Below are 18496 nucleotides of genomic sequence, written 5' to 3' on the forward strand. Positions count from 1 at the left end.
GTATGTAGCAAATGGATCGATACATACGTAGATATGTTTCTCGTATAATTCACATGTTGCAACGGATACCCTTCGTGGATCATAATCATGTACACCGTCGGGCTTTGGGCCGGGTTTCAAAAGCCCGTTTTGGTTTTTTAAAGAACAGAATAAATGAAATAAAAAATAAACCCTAATCCTAAAACCCTAAGTCGTCTTCTTCTTACAGGGTTTTTTAAATTAGGGCCGGCTCGAATCCGAACCCGAGTCCTGAGGGCCGGGCTTCCGAGTTCAGGTCAAGATCCGACCGATTAAACCCTAACCCGTAAATTTTCTCTCTCTCCTTTGCAACTTCTAGCTCTTTCGCGAGGAAGCGTGAGCGGTGTGGTGACACAAGGCACGTCAATTGAACCTTCTGCTCAGTTCTAGAACCTGCATTATCTTAGCGAAGAATCACGAGTCTTAAACCTGTGAATTTGTTTGTGGGTATTCGAATTTGATATATCTTTGTTCTGAACTTCTGTAGGTAAGAGGTGAACTCTATTTCTGGATTCTTTTTGGATTGTGTGGAGAATCTTCGGCGATGATGGAGAACGGAAACGAACCGCGAATCGATGTCAGATCGGTGGTTGAAGCTGTCTCCGCCAATGACGCCGTCGATGCTCCTCTCTACGAAGTCGAGAGCATGTGCATGCGCTGCGGTGAAAACGTCTCTCTCTCTCTCTCTCTCTCTGCGATTTGTCTGGTTGCAGCTTCTGTGTATAACATAGTTTTGTTTGCTTTTCTGTACCGATGAAAGGGAAATTTGGAGAAATCCTTCAATGTCAAACATTGCGTTTATAAAATTGATTAGCCACAAGTGAAAGGATGAATAATCTCTGTAGGAACTTGCTCAATGTTCCTGGTTGAATTCTTTTCGAGCTTTGGGCATTGAAAATTCACGAGATTTTTGGGTTGGAATTGGAATTGGAATTTTAAGCTACAAGAGGAATCAGAGATGAAAAAGGAATAGTTAATCGGACATATCCCAGGGATAAAAGAGGAACTTTATGGGTTAACATTAAGGTTCCTGGTTCTGTGTATGGAGTCTTAGCCTGTATCTTGTGGGGTTGCAGTTTCTCTTTCGCGGAAACATAAATTCTTCTTAATGGACAGTCTCTTGTGTAATTTCTGTCTCTTACTTGTTTCCAAAGGTGTGCATGACTGGGAAATACCTCAGGATCTTCTTCAGCTTTTCGTGCTTTCAAATGTTTCTTGAGATTGTTTAAACGTAAATCTGAAAGAAAAAAAGTGGAGGATATTGGTTATATGCTTTGGTGATGTGCCGAAAAATCTGAGGTGATAGCATTTGAAAATTTTGCGGTCCCTTAGCAAACAGTTTACTGTCAGCTGCAAGTGCATTCTTATTCATTCTTTCAGTCGTTATAAAGGGTTGGTTTGTATTAGGTTTCAGTTCTTCCTTCAAACTTCTAGTTTCATGCAAAACGAATTATTTGTTCTTGTGCAGGGAACTACCAGATTTCTATTAACCTTAATTCCTCACTTCAGAAAGGTATGTGACTGTGATGATTCTGTGTTTCAGACTTCAGAGTCACAATTTATTTCCATTTCTTTCATTGTTTCTCTACCCTGTGTGAGCTTAGGGTTAGTTTGAACTTATTTGTTGCAGGTTTTGTTATCGGCATTTGATTGCCCCCATTGTGGTGAAAGGTGTTGATTTTTACCATTTCGATATGCCATTAAATACTTAATATGAGGAGGCTTTTTCTTTTCTTCCCCCCCCCTTTCTCCTTATCGGAAATGGCGTTGAAACATTTCACTCTAATCTATCGTTATAGGAACAATGAAGTTCAGTTTGCTGGCGAGATCCAACCCCGAGGGTGCTGCTATCATATGGAAGTTCCAGCCGGTGATCATAAGGTTGATGGTTATATTAAGTTTCTGTTTTACCTTGTACTTTAACTGAAATTGTTTCATGGATCTGGATAGCTGTGCTGCCGACAACTGAATTTCTATATTTTCTTGTTTTGCTTCAATTTGTGTTTTCATCTCATTGATCTAGTACATTTTTCTTTTCATTTTTAAATCAAGATAGTTTTGAATGTATCATAAATTTGTTTGTTCCAAAGATCTTGTTTCCATTAGGTTAATGACAATTCTCCATGCTAATCCTATTAAGAAAGAAAACATAAGGAGGAGGACCAAAGGCAAAAACCATATTTGTTTTCGTTGTTCCTTATTATTGGACTGATTGTATCTCTTCGTTTCTGTTTAATGCATAGATGTTTAGTCGGCAAGTTGTAAAATCTGAGTCAGCTTCTATTAAGGTGAGTTATCTTTACCCTTTTTTTGATTTGGGTCTTCTTGTTGAGGCGCTGTTATCCTGTTTCGGATGACCTTTTATGCATACATATTAGTGAGGAATAGAATTTTGCAGCCAAAGATAAATACATAGCGTAACTGTGTATTTGTATACACACACCATAGCATCTAACTGATAACTATGGATCAGTATGCTTTATTTGTATTATCATAGCATTGGAACAGTTTGAAGAGGCAAATTAACTGCGTTTTGCTTGTATGTCTGGATGTAGATTCCTGAACTGGACTTTGAGATTCCACCAGAGGCTCAACGCGGAAGTTTGTCAACAGTAAGTTCGTAATATCCCATCCCATTTGGCGTGTTGTGAACATGCCATCTTTGGCGTAATATATATATATATATATAGATATATTTTTTTGAACAGTCTCAGCATACTTCTGGTTCATGCGTAGGAACAATTTGACAACTTGATAGTTATACTGCACAGATTTTTTTATCGTTTGTCAATTTAAGAATGTGAAAATCATCATGACTGTCCGATTTGAGTTTTAACGTATTTTGTCTGCTATAACCTGGTGTGTGGGGTTTGGTAAACTTCGATTTTATAGTAACATTAGCTCTTCTGACAGAGAGGCTATAACAATTATGCAGTTTGGCTTTTGGTTTTTTAGGTCTCTGTCTCTTTCCAAAGTAACCTACTTTATGTTGTGCATTTCCAGGTGGAAGGGATATTAGTACGAGCTGCTGATGAACTAGAAGCTCTTCAAGAAGAGCGCAGGGTAAGTTTTGAATAGGGGCTTAAAAATCTATTTGTGATGCATATAAAATTGATTTATTTGCCTTCCGGAATGTAACAATATATATTTTGTTCGATTCAGAAAGTAGATCCTAAAACCGCTGAAGCAATAGACCAGTTCTTGACGAAACTGAGGGCTTGTGCTACAGCAGAGACATCATTTACCTTCATTTTGGATGACCCTGCTGGAAACAGCTTCATCGAGAACCCGTAAGACATTATCTGATTCTGAATTTCTGATAGAACCCTAGCTTTCGGATAACAATGCCTTATCTTTTGTTTGTTTATGATAATTTCACCTCCCTGTTTATGACAGGTATGCTCCATCACCAGATCCAACATTGACCATCAAATTCTATGAGCGAACGCCCGAGCAACAAGCAGCATTAGGTTATCTTTCTGCCCCGTCACAGGCTGAACAAGCAAATGAGGGTACCTCATCTGTTGAAACAACATTACCACATGGATCAATAGGAGCAACAGCTGGACACAGGGCGATTGCTCAGAGTAATAGCACTGAGATTGCTGAGAACTTGTTCAGATACACTGCACCCGAAGAGGTAAGGGAATTCTTGACAAAGATTATCAAGAATAGGTTAGGATAATTGTTTGGGATTCACATCCTTTAGTAAACGAACTTAGTTCTGAGTCAAATTTTGTGTCCTTTTAGCAGAATACTAGAATCTAGATGAAATATTTCTAATCATGTAATAATTTCTTATATGCCCAACAGGTGATGACTTTCCCTTCAACTTGTGGAGCATGCACAAAACGGTGTGAAACACGGATGTTTGTGACTAGTATCCTTCCAGAGTAGTTTTTTTAGCTCTGTAACAGCGGAAGTTCTTTACAATTGTGTTTTACCGGTTGCTGATGTTGAGACAAACTCTTATATGATGCTGTTTACAACTTGACATAAAATAGAAATCCCATACTTTCAGGAGGTTATTGTGATGGCATCTACATGTGACGAATGTGGCTACCGCAACTCTGAGGTTTGTTTTCATTTTGGTTAAATCTGGTTAGAGATTTCGGAAAACGTGCTTTTGATGTTCAAATTTGTTTCTGAGCAGTTAAAGCCTGGTGGTTCTATTCCTGAAAAGGGAAAGCGAATCACTCTCTCCGTGAGGAATGTTTCCGATCTTAGCCGAGATGTTATCAAGGTTAGTTTTACGTTTAATCAATTTCCAACAGTTGCCCATTATTGCATGGTATGTCACTTGATTAGCGGAGATGTCATATCACTTGTAATTCTTTGCTCATTCAAAATTGTAACTTTAAGAATGAAACTTTTCCATGCTAAGCTCTATTCAATCTATTCGAGAATGTAGAAAATGTGTTTACTTCCACGTCAAATCTAACCGTAATTACAAACTTAATGACACTTGGGCATGATAATATATAGAATGGTCTGAAATTTTCAGACAAATGGGGCATTTTGAAGATATGCCAGAGAGGCTAGTTAGTTTCTTGCAGTGTCAGTATGTCTGAGTGACATGTTAAGATATCTGATATGACCCCGGAGAATTTAATGCATTTCAGTGTGTAGACAAGGAAACAAAATGTCTGATTAGCTACAACATTGTATATGTCTTTGGGGTTTTACAGATTTTAATGACCTTAGAACTATGTCGTTGAAATTATCTATTATCCGTTTCAGTCAGATACTGCTGGAGTAAAAATTCCGGAACTTGATCTGGAGCTGGCCAGTGGAACCCTTGGTGGAATTGTAACAACAGTGGAAGGTTTAGTCATGAAGATCAGCGAAAGTGAGTATGATCTTTCAGTTTTATTTGACAAACTCTATTTTCCAATTTGAAATAACAGCCAAAAATATTGGTCATACCGTCATAGTGGCCTTGTGTAAGCAGCATTATGCCATCTAGTTGGTCCAAGATCTAAATCTCATGTATAATACCGAGGGAAGTCAAGCTTCTTGTCCTCTGGCTAACAAAGCTTCGGTTGTATGGATCCATGCAGGCCTTGAGAGAGTTCATGGATTCACTTTTGGTGACAGTCTCGGCGAAAGCAAGAAGAATAAGTGGATAGAATTTCGGTCCAGGCTAACTAAGGTTTAAAAAAACCCCATTTTCCTTTGGATGAACTATTATTTCAATCTGTAAACTCGAGAGCTATGGTTTGTGCAAGTGTATGCTTACCATCATACTTATTCTGTCTCCGGTTTGTTTCTATTTCTGTTTCTGCAGCTCCTAAGCTTGGAAGAGCCATGGACTTTGATTCTTGATGATGGATTAGCAAACTCCTTCATTGCGCCAGTCACAGATGATATCAAAGATGATGATCAGCTGACTTGTAAGTTGTTACCTCTCTTTCTTGTCAAATGTTCAGACATAAGTTTGGTGTTCCGGTCCTTTCCTGAAAATGCCTAATCGGCATGTTTTTGGTTCTGAAATAAATTTAATCTTAGATTCTAAAGAACCCAAAGTCCTAAGCTGCCAGCCGACTTTAGATGTCGATATCGGTTCTGCGTTTTAGGGTTTAGGGTTTTAACCAGATCTCATTGCCCGGTACGATCCGTGATTAAGCGTTATCGTTTTTTTCTTTTGTTTGGGTTGGTGGGGGTTGCAGTTGAAGAGTACCAGAGATCATGGGAACAGAACGACGAGTTGGGTCTGAACGACATAGACACTTCCTCAGCTGATGCTGCTTATGTTTCCATTGACACAGCCAAAGCTTGACCATAAGCATCAAATTTTGTACTCTCTTTTTCTGTAATTTAAGTCTTCACTGTTGTGTTAAGAGTGCACTAGTTGAATACAAAGCCTTCTGTTTTTGAATAATTTGATTGAATTTTTATTTTATACATTGGAATAATTTTTGGTTATTCATGTTTCGGTTTGGGTTTGGATTCGATTTCTCGGTTATTTCGGTTTTTTAAAAATATACAACTGTTTAATGGTCTGGTTTTAGTTTTTATTAATTCAAATACTAAAAAAATCGATTTTTTTATATTTTTTCTTTCGTTTTCCTTTTGATTTTTTTATTGCTTACAATTTAAGTAGTTCAAGATAGGGATGGTTTCGGAAAACGGTTCGGGTTCGGGATGGAATTGATCGGTTCGGTTCTTTCGGTTTTACAAAAATAGATACCAATCGAACTTTTTATTGTATTCGGTTCGATTTCGGTATCGGTTCGGTTCGGTTTCGGATTTTATTAAAAAAATGATAGATTTCTTTTAAAAATATTCAGTTTTTCGGAATTTTTAAAGTTCAGTTCGGTTCGGTTCCGGAAAAATTTGGTTCTCTTAAAATGGTACCGTTCGAGAAATAACAGCAGTTTCGGGTCAGAAAAAATATCGTTTTAACGGTTCGGTTCAGTCCGGTTTTAAAGAATTGAACCGAAACGCCCAGCCCTAGTTCAAGCAATACATTTTGCCTCAAATTAGGCCTATCAATGAACCGCAGGAGAAACCCTAAATCTAAATCCGGAAGAGTATGAGCGTGCAAATCCCACGCGCATCTCCTGCGCGTATTATGAGAGCGCCTGATTTTAATATTAGGAGAAAAGAAGGCGCAGGTAGCTTTTTTTAACATTTTAAGTGCAAAAATTATTGTTTTGCTGACGTGGCATCTACCCGGTCCGACCCGCTCCAACCGGGGCCCAACTTTTAACGGCCCGACCCGTTAGAAGTTCATAGCATCGTCTTCGCTGTTTCCATTGGCACGCGAAGTGAAGAATAAGCAGAAATGGGACTCCGCCGGAATTTCAAATTTCCCGCGAGAACGAAGACGGGGGTTCTCATCCTCACCGCCGCTGGTGTAGCTTTGACCTCTGCCGCTTCTACCGCCTTCGGTGGCGCCGCTTCGTTTTCTCGGGATTCTCCTTCTCCCGCGCGGCATTTTCCCGAGAAAATCGCGGCGGTCATCGAAGGCGTCGTCCGCTCTTCTCGCGCTATATACGCCGTTCGTTGCTTGTTTGTTATATTGTTTCTTTGTAATTGGGTTGGTTCAAATTTCTCATTCAAGGTTTCACTTGTTCTGGTTGCAGATCGCTTTCACCGTGGCGGATTACAAGTATAGTTTGCGTAGATTGCCAGTGGAATCCGAGGAGTATCTTCACAGATTAACTGAGGTTCGTAATTCATCAGCGTCTGAAATGGTTTCTGTATTGTTGCATAAAGCTATTATTTAGGAAAACGATGGTTTCTTTAGTAATCCTCAACGTTCCATTTGTTTTCAAGGTGGTTTCATGGGCTAGTTGTAGGTATGAACGAACATGAGATTATATTATATCCGCCGAAGGTGAAGTTTTCTCATAAAGCGGGGAAAGCCATTTTTTGTGATTTGATATATGATGAGCCTTTCGTCGGTGGAAGATAATATATTCAATCATCTAGCTTGTATTATTAGCTGATCAAGATATCTTTTGGAGCTGGTTTTGCAAAATTCTTCTAGAGGAGTTTCCTGTTTAATTTATCACAGTTGAATTGGCACATTATAGCGGTTCGAATACATTGTACTTCCTTTGTATTTTTATACAAAAAGAAAAGCCTTTGTATCCTAAATGTTAGTTGTTTTGTAAACTAGGTTCATTTGAGGTCTGCCAAACGAATTCTCAAACTTTGTGAAATTAACAAGGGCTTCTATATAAAAGCTGGTCAATTTGTGGCTGCCATGAAGCAGGTCCCAAAAGAGTACACTCTAACCCTTTCTTCATTACAGGACCAGGTCTGTTTGATTAATATGCCTTTTATCAAGTACTTTTCTTGAGAAAATTTTTCTTTCCACAGCTCTATGACTTTTTTCTGTGCAAAGAAAGGATTCTCACAGTTGATTCTGTTTCTGATTTGTTTACACGGTCAATAATACTGAAGGCAGTTCCTTGTCATTTCCAACCCATAAAAGAAGTTCTTATTGGAAATCTGGGTCTTAGTCCTTCAGAAATGTAAGTTCTCTGGAATTTTTTTAAACCTCAATTACACTGGTATAGGAGTTGAAGCAATGTTATGTGGTTTTCTTTCCAGACTTTGTTTTTTGCATATGGTTTAACATAATTTATTTTTAAAATTCCAGATTTTTATCTTTTGATGAAGAACCAATTGCTGCAGCGTCTATTGCTCAAGTACATCATGCAGTGTTGAAGGATCATCAGGAAGTAGCAGTAAAGGTTGCTTAGTTCTTATACAGTTTGCAAGTTGATTAGCATTACTGCTAATGAATTTTCTTTTCTTGTCATTTTTTGGAAAAACTACTTTTGCCTATCCACGTAGGAAAATCGGTTTCTAAATACTTGCTCTTTTTGTGGTCCTCTATGTCATATTGGATTGTTTTCGTTTTTATGTTGGAGCTTTTCATGTCTGTTCCAATAACCAATCTTGTAGTCCTCCCTTTAGTTTTGTGAAAGGCACATGAAGCACAATTTGATCCTTGTTGAGAATGTACATTAACCATGCTTTCCTATTTGTGGGTTTCTTTGGCTAAAATAGGTACAGTACCCTGGATTGGAGCAGAAGATGAGGTTAGACACAACAATCATGTCATTTCTTTCGAAATCAGTTGCAAAGGTTCACATTCCTCAATGCCTCTGTATATTCCTCTTTTCTTCTAGTACTTACTGTAGCAAAAGAGATAAAAGAGATATATGACAGATGCGAGAAAGTGAAGAGATATATGACGGCATGGATACAGAGTGGTAACAAGTGAATTTGGGAAGTATGATGTTAGGTGGACCTGAGGCTTGTGATTTTGATTCGGGAGTTTAGGGGTTGTTGCATGTTAGATACATGTATTTATTGGAACCTGTTGGTATAATTTGTAATTTCTATGTTAGTGCAGTTTACACTTTTCTTGGAATACCTTGAGAACCCAACTACTAATGAGTAATGACATCTAAAGCTTGAAACTAGGTGTCTGTGGTGAATGGTTAAATAGTTTCTAGGACATTGTAGCCTGTACTTTCAGGAGATATCCTGCAAAGTTCATTATCTTTGCGGTGATTCTTAATAGAAACTGGGCTATTGTGTCTGGTGGTTACCATGGAGATTAGTGATACAATCATTTGTATTTGGAGTTCTTGATATAGCCCACTGTATCATGTCATAATTCACGTTCTTTTAGTTATAGTCTTTCCTTTTCTATCTCTCTCTCTCAACAGTTATTCCCAGACTACAGGTTTGACTGGCTGGTCACAGAATTTGTAAAGGCAATTTCTCAGGAACTTGGTTAGTAATATTGCTCTTTGGACCCAAGTATTATATTGAGCGCCTGTGTCTCTGATTTGCTTTTTCCATATAACATAATGTTGAATTGTTGGAGTAACTATGAACATTGCTTAGATCTGTATGAATACGTGGTATAGTCCACTCATTTCATTTTTTCTTCAAGCTTATGGTTATTTATAGTTAGCATTAACTGGAATGGATAATAATGATCCGTTTCTGTTTTAAACTTTCCCTCTGCAGATTTCATACAAGAGGCCAAAAATTCAGAGAGAACAGCAAAAAACTTTAAAAATAACAAAATGGTTATTGTTCCCAGGGTATTTTGGGTAAGAAACGTTTTTGTTAATGTAAAATTGATCACTTAATTTTCATTATATATGTTGATATATTTCAATGCATGTTCATATTTGTCCAGGAATTAACCACCAATCGAGTCCTAACTATGCAGTTTTGCGAAGGTCTCAAGGTGATGATCTTGAACTTCCTAAACCAAATAATGTAAATTTCCAAAAATTTGCGATAGGAGAAAATGAGATCTTGAACATTTTCTTCACCCCTAGTGCTTATAGATTCCATTTTTTTGGGTTGCCAATGCGAATTGACTTTGCATTCTTATAAGTATGTTTTGCGTATGCTTTTCTCTCCTGCATGTGTTGTTTATCAATATTATAATTTTTTTTATAACATTCTACCAAATGGAGTTACCTTAGGTTTCAGGTTGATGATGTGAAATCTCTGAAGATTAGTAATATAAGTCCAGTTAAGGTTGGTAGCCTCTGTTTCTTTGGTGATTACTTCTTATATGAATTTAATCTTTGGCAATTTCTATTCTAGTTATGAAATCGGAGTATTGTTAGTTAAGAGATCCACTTGCCTCAACAACGTTTTGGTGGACACTGTAAATCCTGCAGACCACTTCAAAAGGATATTTTTTTCTGAAAGCAATACTAGTAGTAAAGTTTTCGTGTATTTTGGTAGGTTGCTAATGCATTGGTTGAAGTCTTTGCTGAAATGATATTCGTCCACGGATTCATACATGGAGATCCACATCCTGGCAACATACTAGTTTCTCCGCGAGGCAAAAATGGCTTCTCTTTAGGTATTGTCCCCGAGCATGATTCCGGAGTTGGCCTTCTACTAATTTTAGATAACAGTGAGCAAAACGATATGAATAGCCAGATATTTATTTGATATTTCTCGATGTAATGGTTTAATGGACAGTTCTGCTGGACCACGGGAACTGCAAGACATTGGATGAAGGATTTAGATGGGATTATTGCCAGTTGTGGAAGGCTCTGATTCTCCTGGACTCGAACAAAGTACAAGAAGTAGGTGAACACTTTGGGGTCGGCAAATATGCGAAATTCTTTCCTGTCATTTTCACTGGAAGAACTAGCAACAGGTATTGTTTCCGGCTCTGTTCCGTGGTAAACTCGTAGTTATAGTTATGTTATCATTCACACTATTTCTGACTCCAAGAATAGAATGTCCTGAAGCTGAAGTTGACAAAATTAGATCTGACATTCCTACTTTAGCGACAGATTTTTACCCTTCTATCAGTGCATCTGAGTTGCCAGTATCTGTATATTGATGGCTTATGCATGCTTTTTCCTCGTTTTCCCCCTCTTTCGGGTGGTAGCAAATCGGCTCTAGGAAAGGGAATGTCTATCCAAGAGAGGCAGCAACTGAAACAGGAGCTGAAACTTCTGACAATGGAAGATATAACATCATTCATGGAGTCTCTTCCGCCTGATTTTCTCGCTGTACTACGAACAGAGTACGAACCATCAATCATCATTTTTGATGAATCTTGGAAAATTTCGTCTCCCTAAGACATTGAACTTGATTTTTTTCGCTTTTCACAGCGGCCTCATACGTTCAATCACCTCCAAGTTGGGTGCTCCGCATCGGGTGAGGTTATTTGCATACGCCAAATATGCTTTATATGGGCTTGCTCGAAGGCCGGCATCTCAAACAGGTAACCAGAATTGAAAATACAAAAGTTTTCTTGAATTATAAGGATCCGGTTTGCTGTCAAATAAGGGTATTTCCAAACCGCATCTCGTCCTTCATAGTACTAGTCGATCTAAGAAAATTAAGTGTTTCCCTATGTGGAAAACACAACAAAAACATGAGGAGCCTCCCTGCTATTTATAGGCACGAGAACATGACACAGTAATCAAGGTTCGTGAGAATAGATCGAACTTCTCTGCCTGTAGCGGTTGTGAATCCGATTTCTTACTACTCGTTATATGGCAGACATGTTTTTTCGTACTAACTGTGGTCAACAATCCAGAATTGGCTGCAACATCGTCGATGTTATCGAGGTCGATAACGTACATGGGCTACCTCCGGTTCCGTCTTATTCTTGGTAAGGGACTTCCGTTTCGTCGAATGGTTGCTCATGTTTATGTGGAACTGAGGTTTAAAGCTTCACAAATTCGATTTCATTTTCTGGGTTTCAGAGTTGATGGATCTGTTTCAAGGGATCAATAGGCTGAAGCATTATGTTCACAGATTGTGGGAAAGAATAAAGAGTATTAGAGTCTCGAGAGTTACAGGCATGTCATGAAAAGCTCATCTATTATTCTGTGTATCCATGGATTTGGATATAGGATATGCATATATTACTATGTTTGGCATTTCGGTGTGGATTCAATTATTTTGGTTTAAGAAAATATACTCATCCGATTTTTATATTTCAATTTTCATGAGACTGTTTGTTTTCTATTGGAATTCGGTTTTTATTAATAAAACTTTTAAAAAAAAATTTGTTTTTCCAGTTACCTTTAAATTAAATCCTAGTTCAATTTTTTTTTTCAAGAGAAAGAAACTATATCTATTTTAATTTTATATTATATTCGATTTTGATACAATTATGTGATATTCAATTCAGATTGTTTTTTTCATAAAACCAAAATGGTAAGAGTAAAGGAGCTAAAAGAAGGACATGGACATGGAAATTGAAGTAAATAAAGTGGTCCTGAAAAATGAAATTATGGTAAAGTCATGGAAACATCACTTTGAGAAACAATTTCAATCTATGGATGGTTCTCTCTCTCTTTGTTTCCCTTCTTCCTTGCAAAGTTGCTCTCTTTTTATTCTTTTCCCAGACCAGAGAGAACCGCAGATTCAGGAGTAGTGTGAGTGAACCAAATGAGAATCTCACACTGAGTCTAAGCTTTGAGGCCAAGTCTTGCTTGGAGCTCATCAGCAACAGCATCAATGAACTCTTCTGTGTTAAAGTAATGCTCCCTTGTCAGCCTGAAAAACACAGTGCCCCCACATATGTAAGTACAAAAAATCGGAGACTTTAATCTTTGCATTACATGAGATGAGATGAGGTTTTTTATTAGGGAAACCCGAAAATTGGGTTCTGATTCGGGTATTAGCATGTGAGATAGATATTACCAGGACTGCCCGAATGAACAGTAAATCGACCTTTTTACCCTAGCTTTTAAAGAAGGGATATAAAAAATGCAAGGTTTTGAATGAAGTCTCTTGAAATTATGAGTTCGGGTTGGGATAATCCGAAAATCCGGACACTAGAGACAAACCAACCCCTAGTATATGAAAACATTTGAAGTTTTGTATTTGAACCTTAAGATATCTACGGATATTAGAAAATTATTACGGGTAGTATCTCATGAGTCCCGAAATGTTTGGATCCGGGGTTGGGTAACCCAAAAAATCTCGGATACCCGACCACACCTGCCCCTAGACTGATGGTAACCAATAAAGCAAGAAGGATTATTAAACTCACTTCGAGCCATGGATGATGAGCGAGAGATCTTTGGTCATCTTCCCAGATTCAACCGCTCCAACACAAGCAGCCTCCAGTTTCTCGGTGAAATCCAAGAGTCTCGGGTTCTCATCTAGCTTGGCCCTGTTCACAAATAGTTGGATTCCACTCATAATCGATCAATCCGCTACACACAGATAAAGGGCATGGATTTTCTTTTCTTTTCTCTTTAGGGTTTTTACCTGTGTGCAAGTCCACGGGTCCAAGCAAAGATGGATGCAATGCTGTTTGTGCTGGTCTCACCTCCTTTCTGGTGAACCCTGTAGTGACGGGTTACTGTACCATGAGCTGCTTCAGCTTCAATGGTCTTGCCATCAGGGCACACCTAAGCCAAAATACATAATGTCGATGATCATTTAGTCAGGATCGAGTCATCGAGAGGAGAACTCTGGGAAAGAAACATAGAAAAGATGGTCATTATCGTTGAAGATGTAAGAATTACCAGCACAGATGTCATTAGTCCAAGTGATCCGAATCCTACAGACATAAGGACATAACAGATACAATTAGCTAACCCCCCGAAAATCAATAATTTTTTAATCAAATCAAACTGGTCATGAGACAAAGGAGCTATAATACATACCACAAACGCTTATTGAAAAAAATATATGTGTACGGTAAATCACACAAACCTTGGGCCAAGAAATCACTCTGGACATCACCATCATAGTTCTTGCATGCCCACACATAGCCTCCCTCACTCTTAAGAGCATAAGCCACCATATCATCAATGAGACGGTGTTCATACCTATCCAATTTAATCGCTCACGTTATAAAGTAAATAATGAACTAATGAAGTATGATGATTTTCCACCGATCACGTTATAAAGTAAATAATGAAGTATGATCATATTCCAAGGTAAAAAAAAAGCAGACATCAACTACCATATTCCAGCTGCCTCGAACTTTGATTTCCACTTGGCTTCATAGACTTCTTGGAAGATGTCCTTGAACCTTTATCAAGAAGGAAAAGAAACCATAGAAATCAAATGTTAATACAAGAAGAGAAACTGACTCATAAACCAAAACCAAGACCTTTCGACATTGACAGCGATATGGATGAACCAAGAACATACCTTCCATCGTATTTCTTAAGAATAGTGTTCTTTGTGCTGAGATAAAGTGGCCACTTCTTCTCGTAAGCGGTGTTCATAGATGCCTCGGCAAAAGCACGGATGGACTGCATTAACAAGTTTATATAAATTACTTGGAGGCTGAGCACCACAAGAACAAGTAATTGACTCTATTTGGAAGATAAAATTAAGTAAGATAATACCTCATCGGTGTTGTACATGGCCAAAGAAACACCCCCTTCACCACTAAAATTGAATACTTCCATTTCTGTCTTCCCTTCTTTTCCCTCTGAAAATTGGAATGTATTACAATTTTACTTACAACACAATCAATTACTAAAGAAAAAATTAAAATAAAATTAAAATAAGAAATGGCAGCCTCCAAACCAGATAAGAAACCATAAGGGGGTAAGCTTACCAAAAATGAGCGTCAGTTTTCCAGGTCCCTTGATCACAGTGTCAGTGGCACGATATTGATCACCAAAAGCATGCCTTCCAATGCAAATGGGCTTTGTCCAACCTGGAGAAAAAAGAAAACTTATGATGAGATTGACTACAAGCAATAAAATTTTAATGCTACTAGCCTCATTGGCTATAACTACCTGGAACGAGTCGGGGAACATTTTTGCAGATGATTGGTTCTCTAAATACGGTCCCTGCAAACAAGGCAGGCTTGATGTAAGGTAACAGAGAAGGTTATCAGACAGGCTTTAAATTTTTAAATGCGTACTTCTTACCGTTAAGTATGTTCCTAATGGTCCCATTTGGACTTTTCCACATCTGCTTCAAGCCAAATTCCTTGACACGACCTTCATCTGTTGGCAAAAGAAAGTTTTTTTAGTACGGAAGAAATCAGAATAACAAACTCAAAGACATCGCAACAGGAATTGCCAAAAAATCAGTTGCTGGTGTATATATCCAGACAAACCTGGAGTGATAGTAGCACACTTAATTGCCACATTGTACCTGAACCGAATTGCAAAACTGAATGAATACAATACCCACACAAACAGTACAGCACAACTTCTGGACAAACACATCTAGAGAAGCTGATCTCCTCTTCCTCAGATAGATAATAAAAAAAATTTGCAATAAGATTTAGTTCAGTTACAACCAATGTATGCAGCTTCAAGTGCTTCCAACGCAGCAGTTAACAAAGCATGAAAAAAATAATGTAACAGAGAGAGCAAAGACAGAGCACTGATGCTAAAAGAAAGTAGAAACAGACAGTTGCGTGATTATATCAGAGGGAAAACCATAGAAGGATCAAACTTATACTTCAGGGTGGCTTCAGCACTTTCAACAGTGACTTTGTCATCTGTGGCGTCACGGTGAGGAAGACCCAGGTCAAAGTACTTGATGTCCAACTCCACGAAGGGCAAAATAAGCTGAAAACCCATTAAAGAATACACAAAAAATTACAGGCGAATCCATCTTGAACAGATGGGAGACTAATATACAAGGCACCAAAAACTGATTGATCGAATTGTATGCAGATCATTACCTTATCCTTGATGGACTTCCAGATAACACGAGTCATTTCATCACCTGCGCCATAGATCCAAGGAAGCACGGAAATGAGTAGAAAGAAACCAAGTTGGTATTACTATTAATCATATCTACAAGGAACAAAAACATGCATCCATAGCATTAACAACACTGATAAAGCAGCATCATTTCCAGATCCGCGATCCAGAAGAACTCAACATAGATTTGTCAAAACAGAGAAACCTTATCAGTCAACCCATAATCGAGCAATTATTTTACTGAATCCTCAACCATTTCTGATGATCAATAACAAAATCTCAGTCCAGAGCTAGATTACACGCAAAAACCCAAGTCCTACGCAAAAACCATCATGTTGCGCACCAAAAATGAACCAGAAATGGAAGAAAAACCAGATTACACATTCCCAAATGTAAGTCCCATCGAATCAGATTCAAAGGACGACGAGACTACGTTAAAAACTAGACAGAAAACGAAAAACCATCATCTCCAATGGATTGAAAAGCCCAAAAACGAAGAAATCCGAAGACAGAGAGAGGAAAGAGAAAGATCTCACCGTCCATCTCGACGATGGGATTGGCCACCTTGATCTTCTCAAACGCCATAGTGTTTCCCCTCCGGTTTCTGAGCGAGAACGGATTCAATCGATCGGATCGGATTCCTTCCCCAACCGCCAGCGATCGAAGCGCGAGAAGAATTTCCGGCGGAGAGAGAGAGATTCTCGTGAATGCAGAGAAGCTAAAAAAGAACAAATCGCTTAGCAGTAGGTGAAAAGCAGCAGCAGACGGGATTGACTTGTGATATTTGAAACTTTTTAAAATCTTCATTTTGACCCCTATATTCTTATTTATTTCCATTATTTGCTCTACATTATTCCCTGGTGGAATTTATTGGCGACTCTCTCTCTTTTTTTTTCATTGATAAAAAATCATTTTAGCATAATTATACATTAATAAAATCAACATAAAAAAATTCAGAATTTATTTAATTTAAATGTATTTATTTAAGCATTTTTTACCCTACATACTAACATAAAGCTCGCCACTTAAGTTTTATAATTTAAGATTGAGTAAATACATCAATATTGTAATATCTCGTGACATATAGAACTATATAGATTAATTTTAATTCTAATTTAATAAGATTTTGATAAGTTATTGCTAATTAAAATTACATAACTTCTTATAACTAATTTTACTGTAAAAATGAATAATGTAGTTTTGTTACTTTTGTATATAAAAAAAACAGAGCTTTGCTTCAAACAGAAAAAAAAACGTTTTTTGGGAGATTGGTAAAAGTCAACACGTCACGCTCACTTTGGAAACTCCGATGGTCCACGTAGATCGGTCTAATTCTCAAACCGAATTCCCCCCGCAAGAAATGGCGCACACCAACCAACTCAGCATATCTTTGTCTTTTATAGGGCTGGACATAATATCCAAAAAAATCGAATCGATCCGTATCCGAATCGAAAATTTGGATATCCGAAATTTGCAGATCGGATACAGATATTTATTTTGAAATATTTGTCAGATACGGATATCAAATTCGAATTATATGATATATTCGATTCGATCTGTACTAATTAATAATATTATTAAATATAAAAATAATTTGTTACAGAGATATAAAATGCTTTATATTTACATGTTTTGTAGGGATATTTAAAAAATATTTGACATATATTGAGATTTAAAATGTTTAATCTTTTGAATATTAATATTTATTATGTTTAATTTTTTGAATTTTGAACTTTCAATATATTTGTATATGATAGATTATGATTATATTTGTATTTGAATTGATTTAAAATATTTAAATTATGAATAATATTTAAATTAAATATTTTGTATAATTTATTTAAATTTGAATTAAATTTTTATAATTTTTTATGTCGGATACGGATATTTCAAATATCCACGATATTTACAGATATCTGAATTACAGATCGAATACGGATAATAAAATCGAGTATTTGTGCGGATCGGATACGGATACGGATATCTCAAAAATTACGGATATCCGATCCGTGCCCACCCTAGTCTTTTCCACTCAATTTCAAAAGTAATATTTTGTTTTTAGATTTTGTATTTCCATATATAAAACCACGATTTGAAAACTAATTGATCATATATTCTTAAAAAAACCAAAATTGTATTAAAATTTTAAGAAAAATTAAACCAAACCAAAACCAATAAAATTCAGAACGAACTAAGATGGAATAAATATGTTTCTAAATTAATCAAATGCATAACCTAAAAAATGAAGGCCTAATACCAAAGATATAGAAAGAAATATTTATGGGAGCAGCGGAGAGAGAACTATTGGATGATGGGAGCATAGGATTAGGAACTGGACTTTGCTTCTTTTTGTTAAAACCTGTCTTCCAACTTCTTTGGAACTGAGCATTTGGATATCAAATCCTCGAGAATCTTTGGCTTCTGTACGTAAGTGAATCATACATGTACGTATGTGTGTATATATATGTACCGTTTTGTGTTATTGTTGGGTTTTACATTATGGATCGTTAATAAGGGCATTATCTGAATCTTGGCTCTGTGTCGGCCTATGATCACAAAGGCCCATATGGTTTTTGTCTTTGGGTTCGATTTCGAAATTAAAGACATTGTTTTCTTTTTATTTTAATATATAAAATAATCCATTATTCGTGAAAGGTTCTTATAACGTGATACCTAATAAAGCATCATTTTATTTAGAAAAAAAAAACTTCATCCAGATCTTTATTTCAAGTTATATAGTTAGCAGTTTGCATGTGAGTCCACTTAACTATCTGCTGAAATTAATGTTTTGATTGGATAATAATTTATTTTACATA

The 18496-nt window shown here is 37.1% G+C and overlaps 3 protein-coding genes across 3 annotated transcripts; 2 read left to right on the forward strand and 1 right to left on the reverse strand.

Annotated features, from left to right (window-relative positions):
* The first annotated feature begins 265 nt into the window (after positions 1-265).
* LOC104822105 (zinc finger protein ZPR1-like) lies at positions 266-5945 on the forward strand. The gene is made up of 17 exons (XM_010553219.2): positions 266-376; positions 506-688; positions 1487-1531; positions 1649-1689; positions 1818-1899; positions 2262-2306; positions 2574-2630; positions 3022-3081; positions 3181-3308; positions 3415-3658; positions 3832-3898; positions 4023-4093; positions 4172-4261; positions 4759-4867; positions 5079-5170; positions 5306-5411; positions 5688-5945. Exons 2-17 carry the CDS (start codon positions 563-565, stop codon positions 5795-5797), a joined length of 1473 nt encoding a protein of 490 aa, XP_010551521.1. The 5' UTR covers positions 266-376; positions 506-562; the 3' UTR covers positions 5798-5945.
* An 825-nt stretch (positions 5946-6770) lies between these two features.
* LOC104822112 (uncharacterized aarF domain-containing protein kinase 1) lies at positions 6771-11921 on the forward strand. The gene is made up of 16 exons (XM_010553230.2): positions 6771-7021; positions 7107-7190; positions 7646-7786; positions 7933-8003; positions 8132-8225; positions 8545-8622; positions 9213-9279; positions 9520-9605; positions 9695-9745; positions 9997-10044; positions 10258-10378; positions 10501-10681; positions 10919-11056; positions 11145-11257; positions 11576-11650; positions 11745-11921. The coding sequence occupies exons 1-16, from the start codon at positions 6806-6808 to the stop codon at positions 11849-11851; spliced, it is 1671 nt and encodes a 556-aa protein (XP_010551532.1). The 5' UTR covers positions 6771-6805; the 3' UTR covers positions 11852-11921.
* Positions 11922-12217: 296 nt separating this feature from the next.
* On the reverse strand, positions 12218-16433 carry LOC104822121 (cytosolic isocitrate dehydrogenase [NADP]). The gene is made up of 15 exons (XM_010553242.1): positions 16217-16433; positions 15659-15702; positions 15433-15542; positions 15083-15120; positions 14892-14969; positions 14757-14810; positions 14573-14674; positions 14358-14443; positions 14158-14261; positions 13967-14035; positions 13714-13829; positions 13524-13558; positions 13264-13406; positions 13043-13165; positions 12218-12543 (listed from the first exon to the last, which is right to left on the reverse strand). The coding sequence occupies exons 1-15, from the start codon at positions 16263-16265 to the stop codon at positions 12456-12458; spliced, it is 1239 nt and encodes a 412-aa protein (XP_010551544.1). The 5' UTR covers positions 16266-16433; the 3' UTR covers positions 12218-12455.
* Positions 16434-18496: the final 2063 nt, after the last annotated feature.

This window comes from Tarenaya hassleriana, unplaced genomic scaffold, assembly GCF_000463585.1.
Source record: "Tarenaya hassleriana unplaced genomic scaffold, ASM46358v1 Cleome1, whole genome shotgun sequence".
Lineage (NCBI taxonomy): Eukaryota > Viridiplantae > Streptophyta > Magnoliopsida > Brassicales > Cleomaceae > Tarenaya > Tarenaya hassleriana.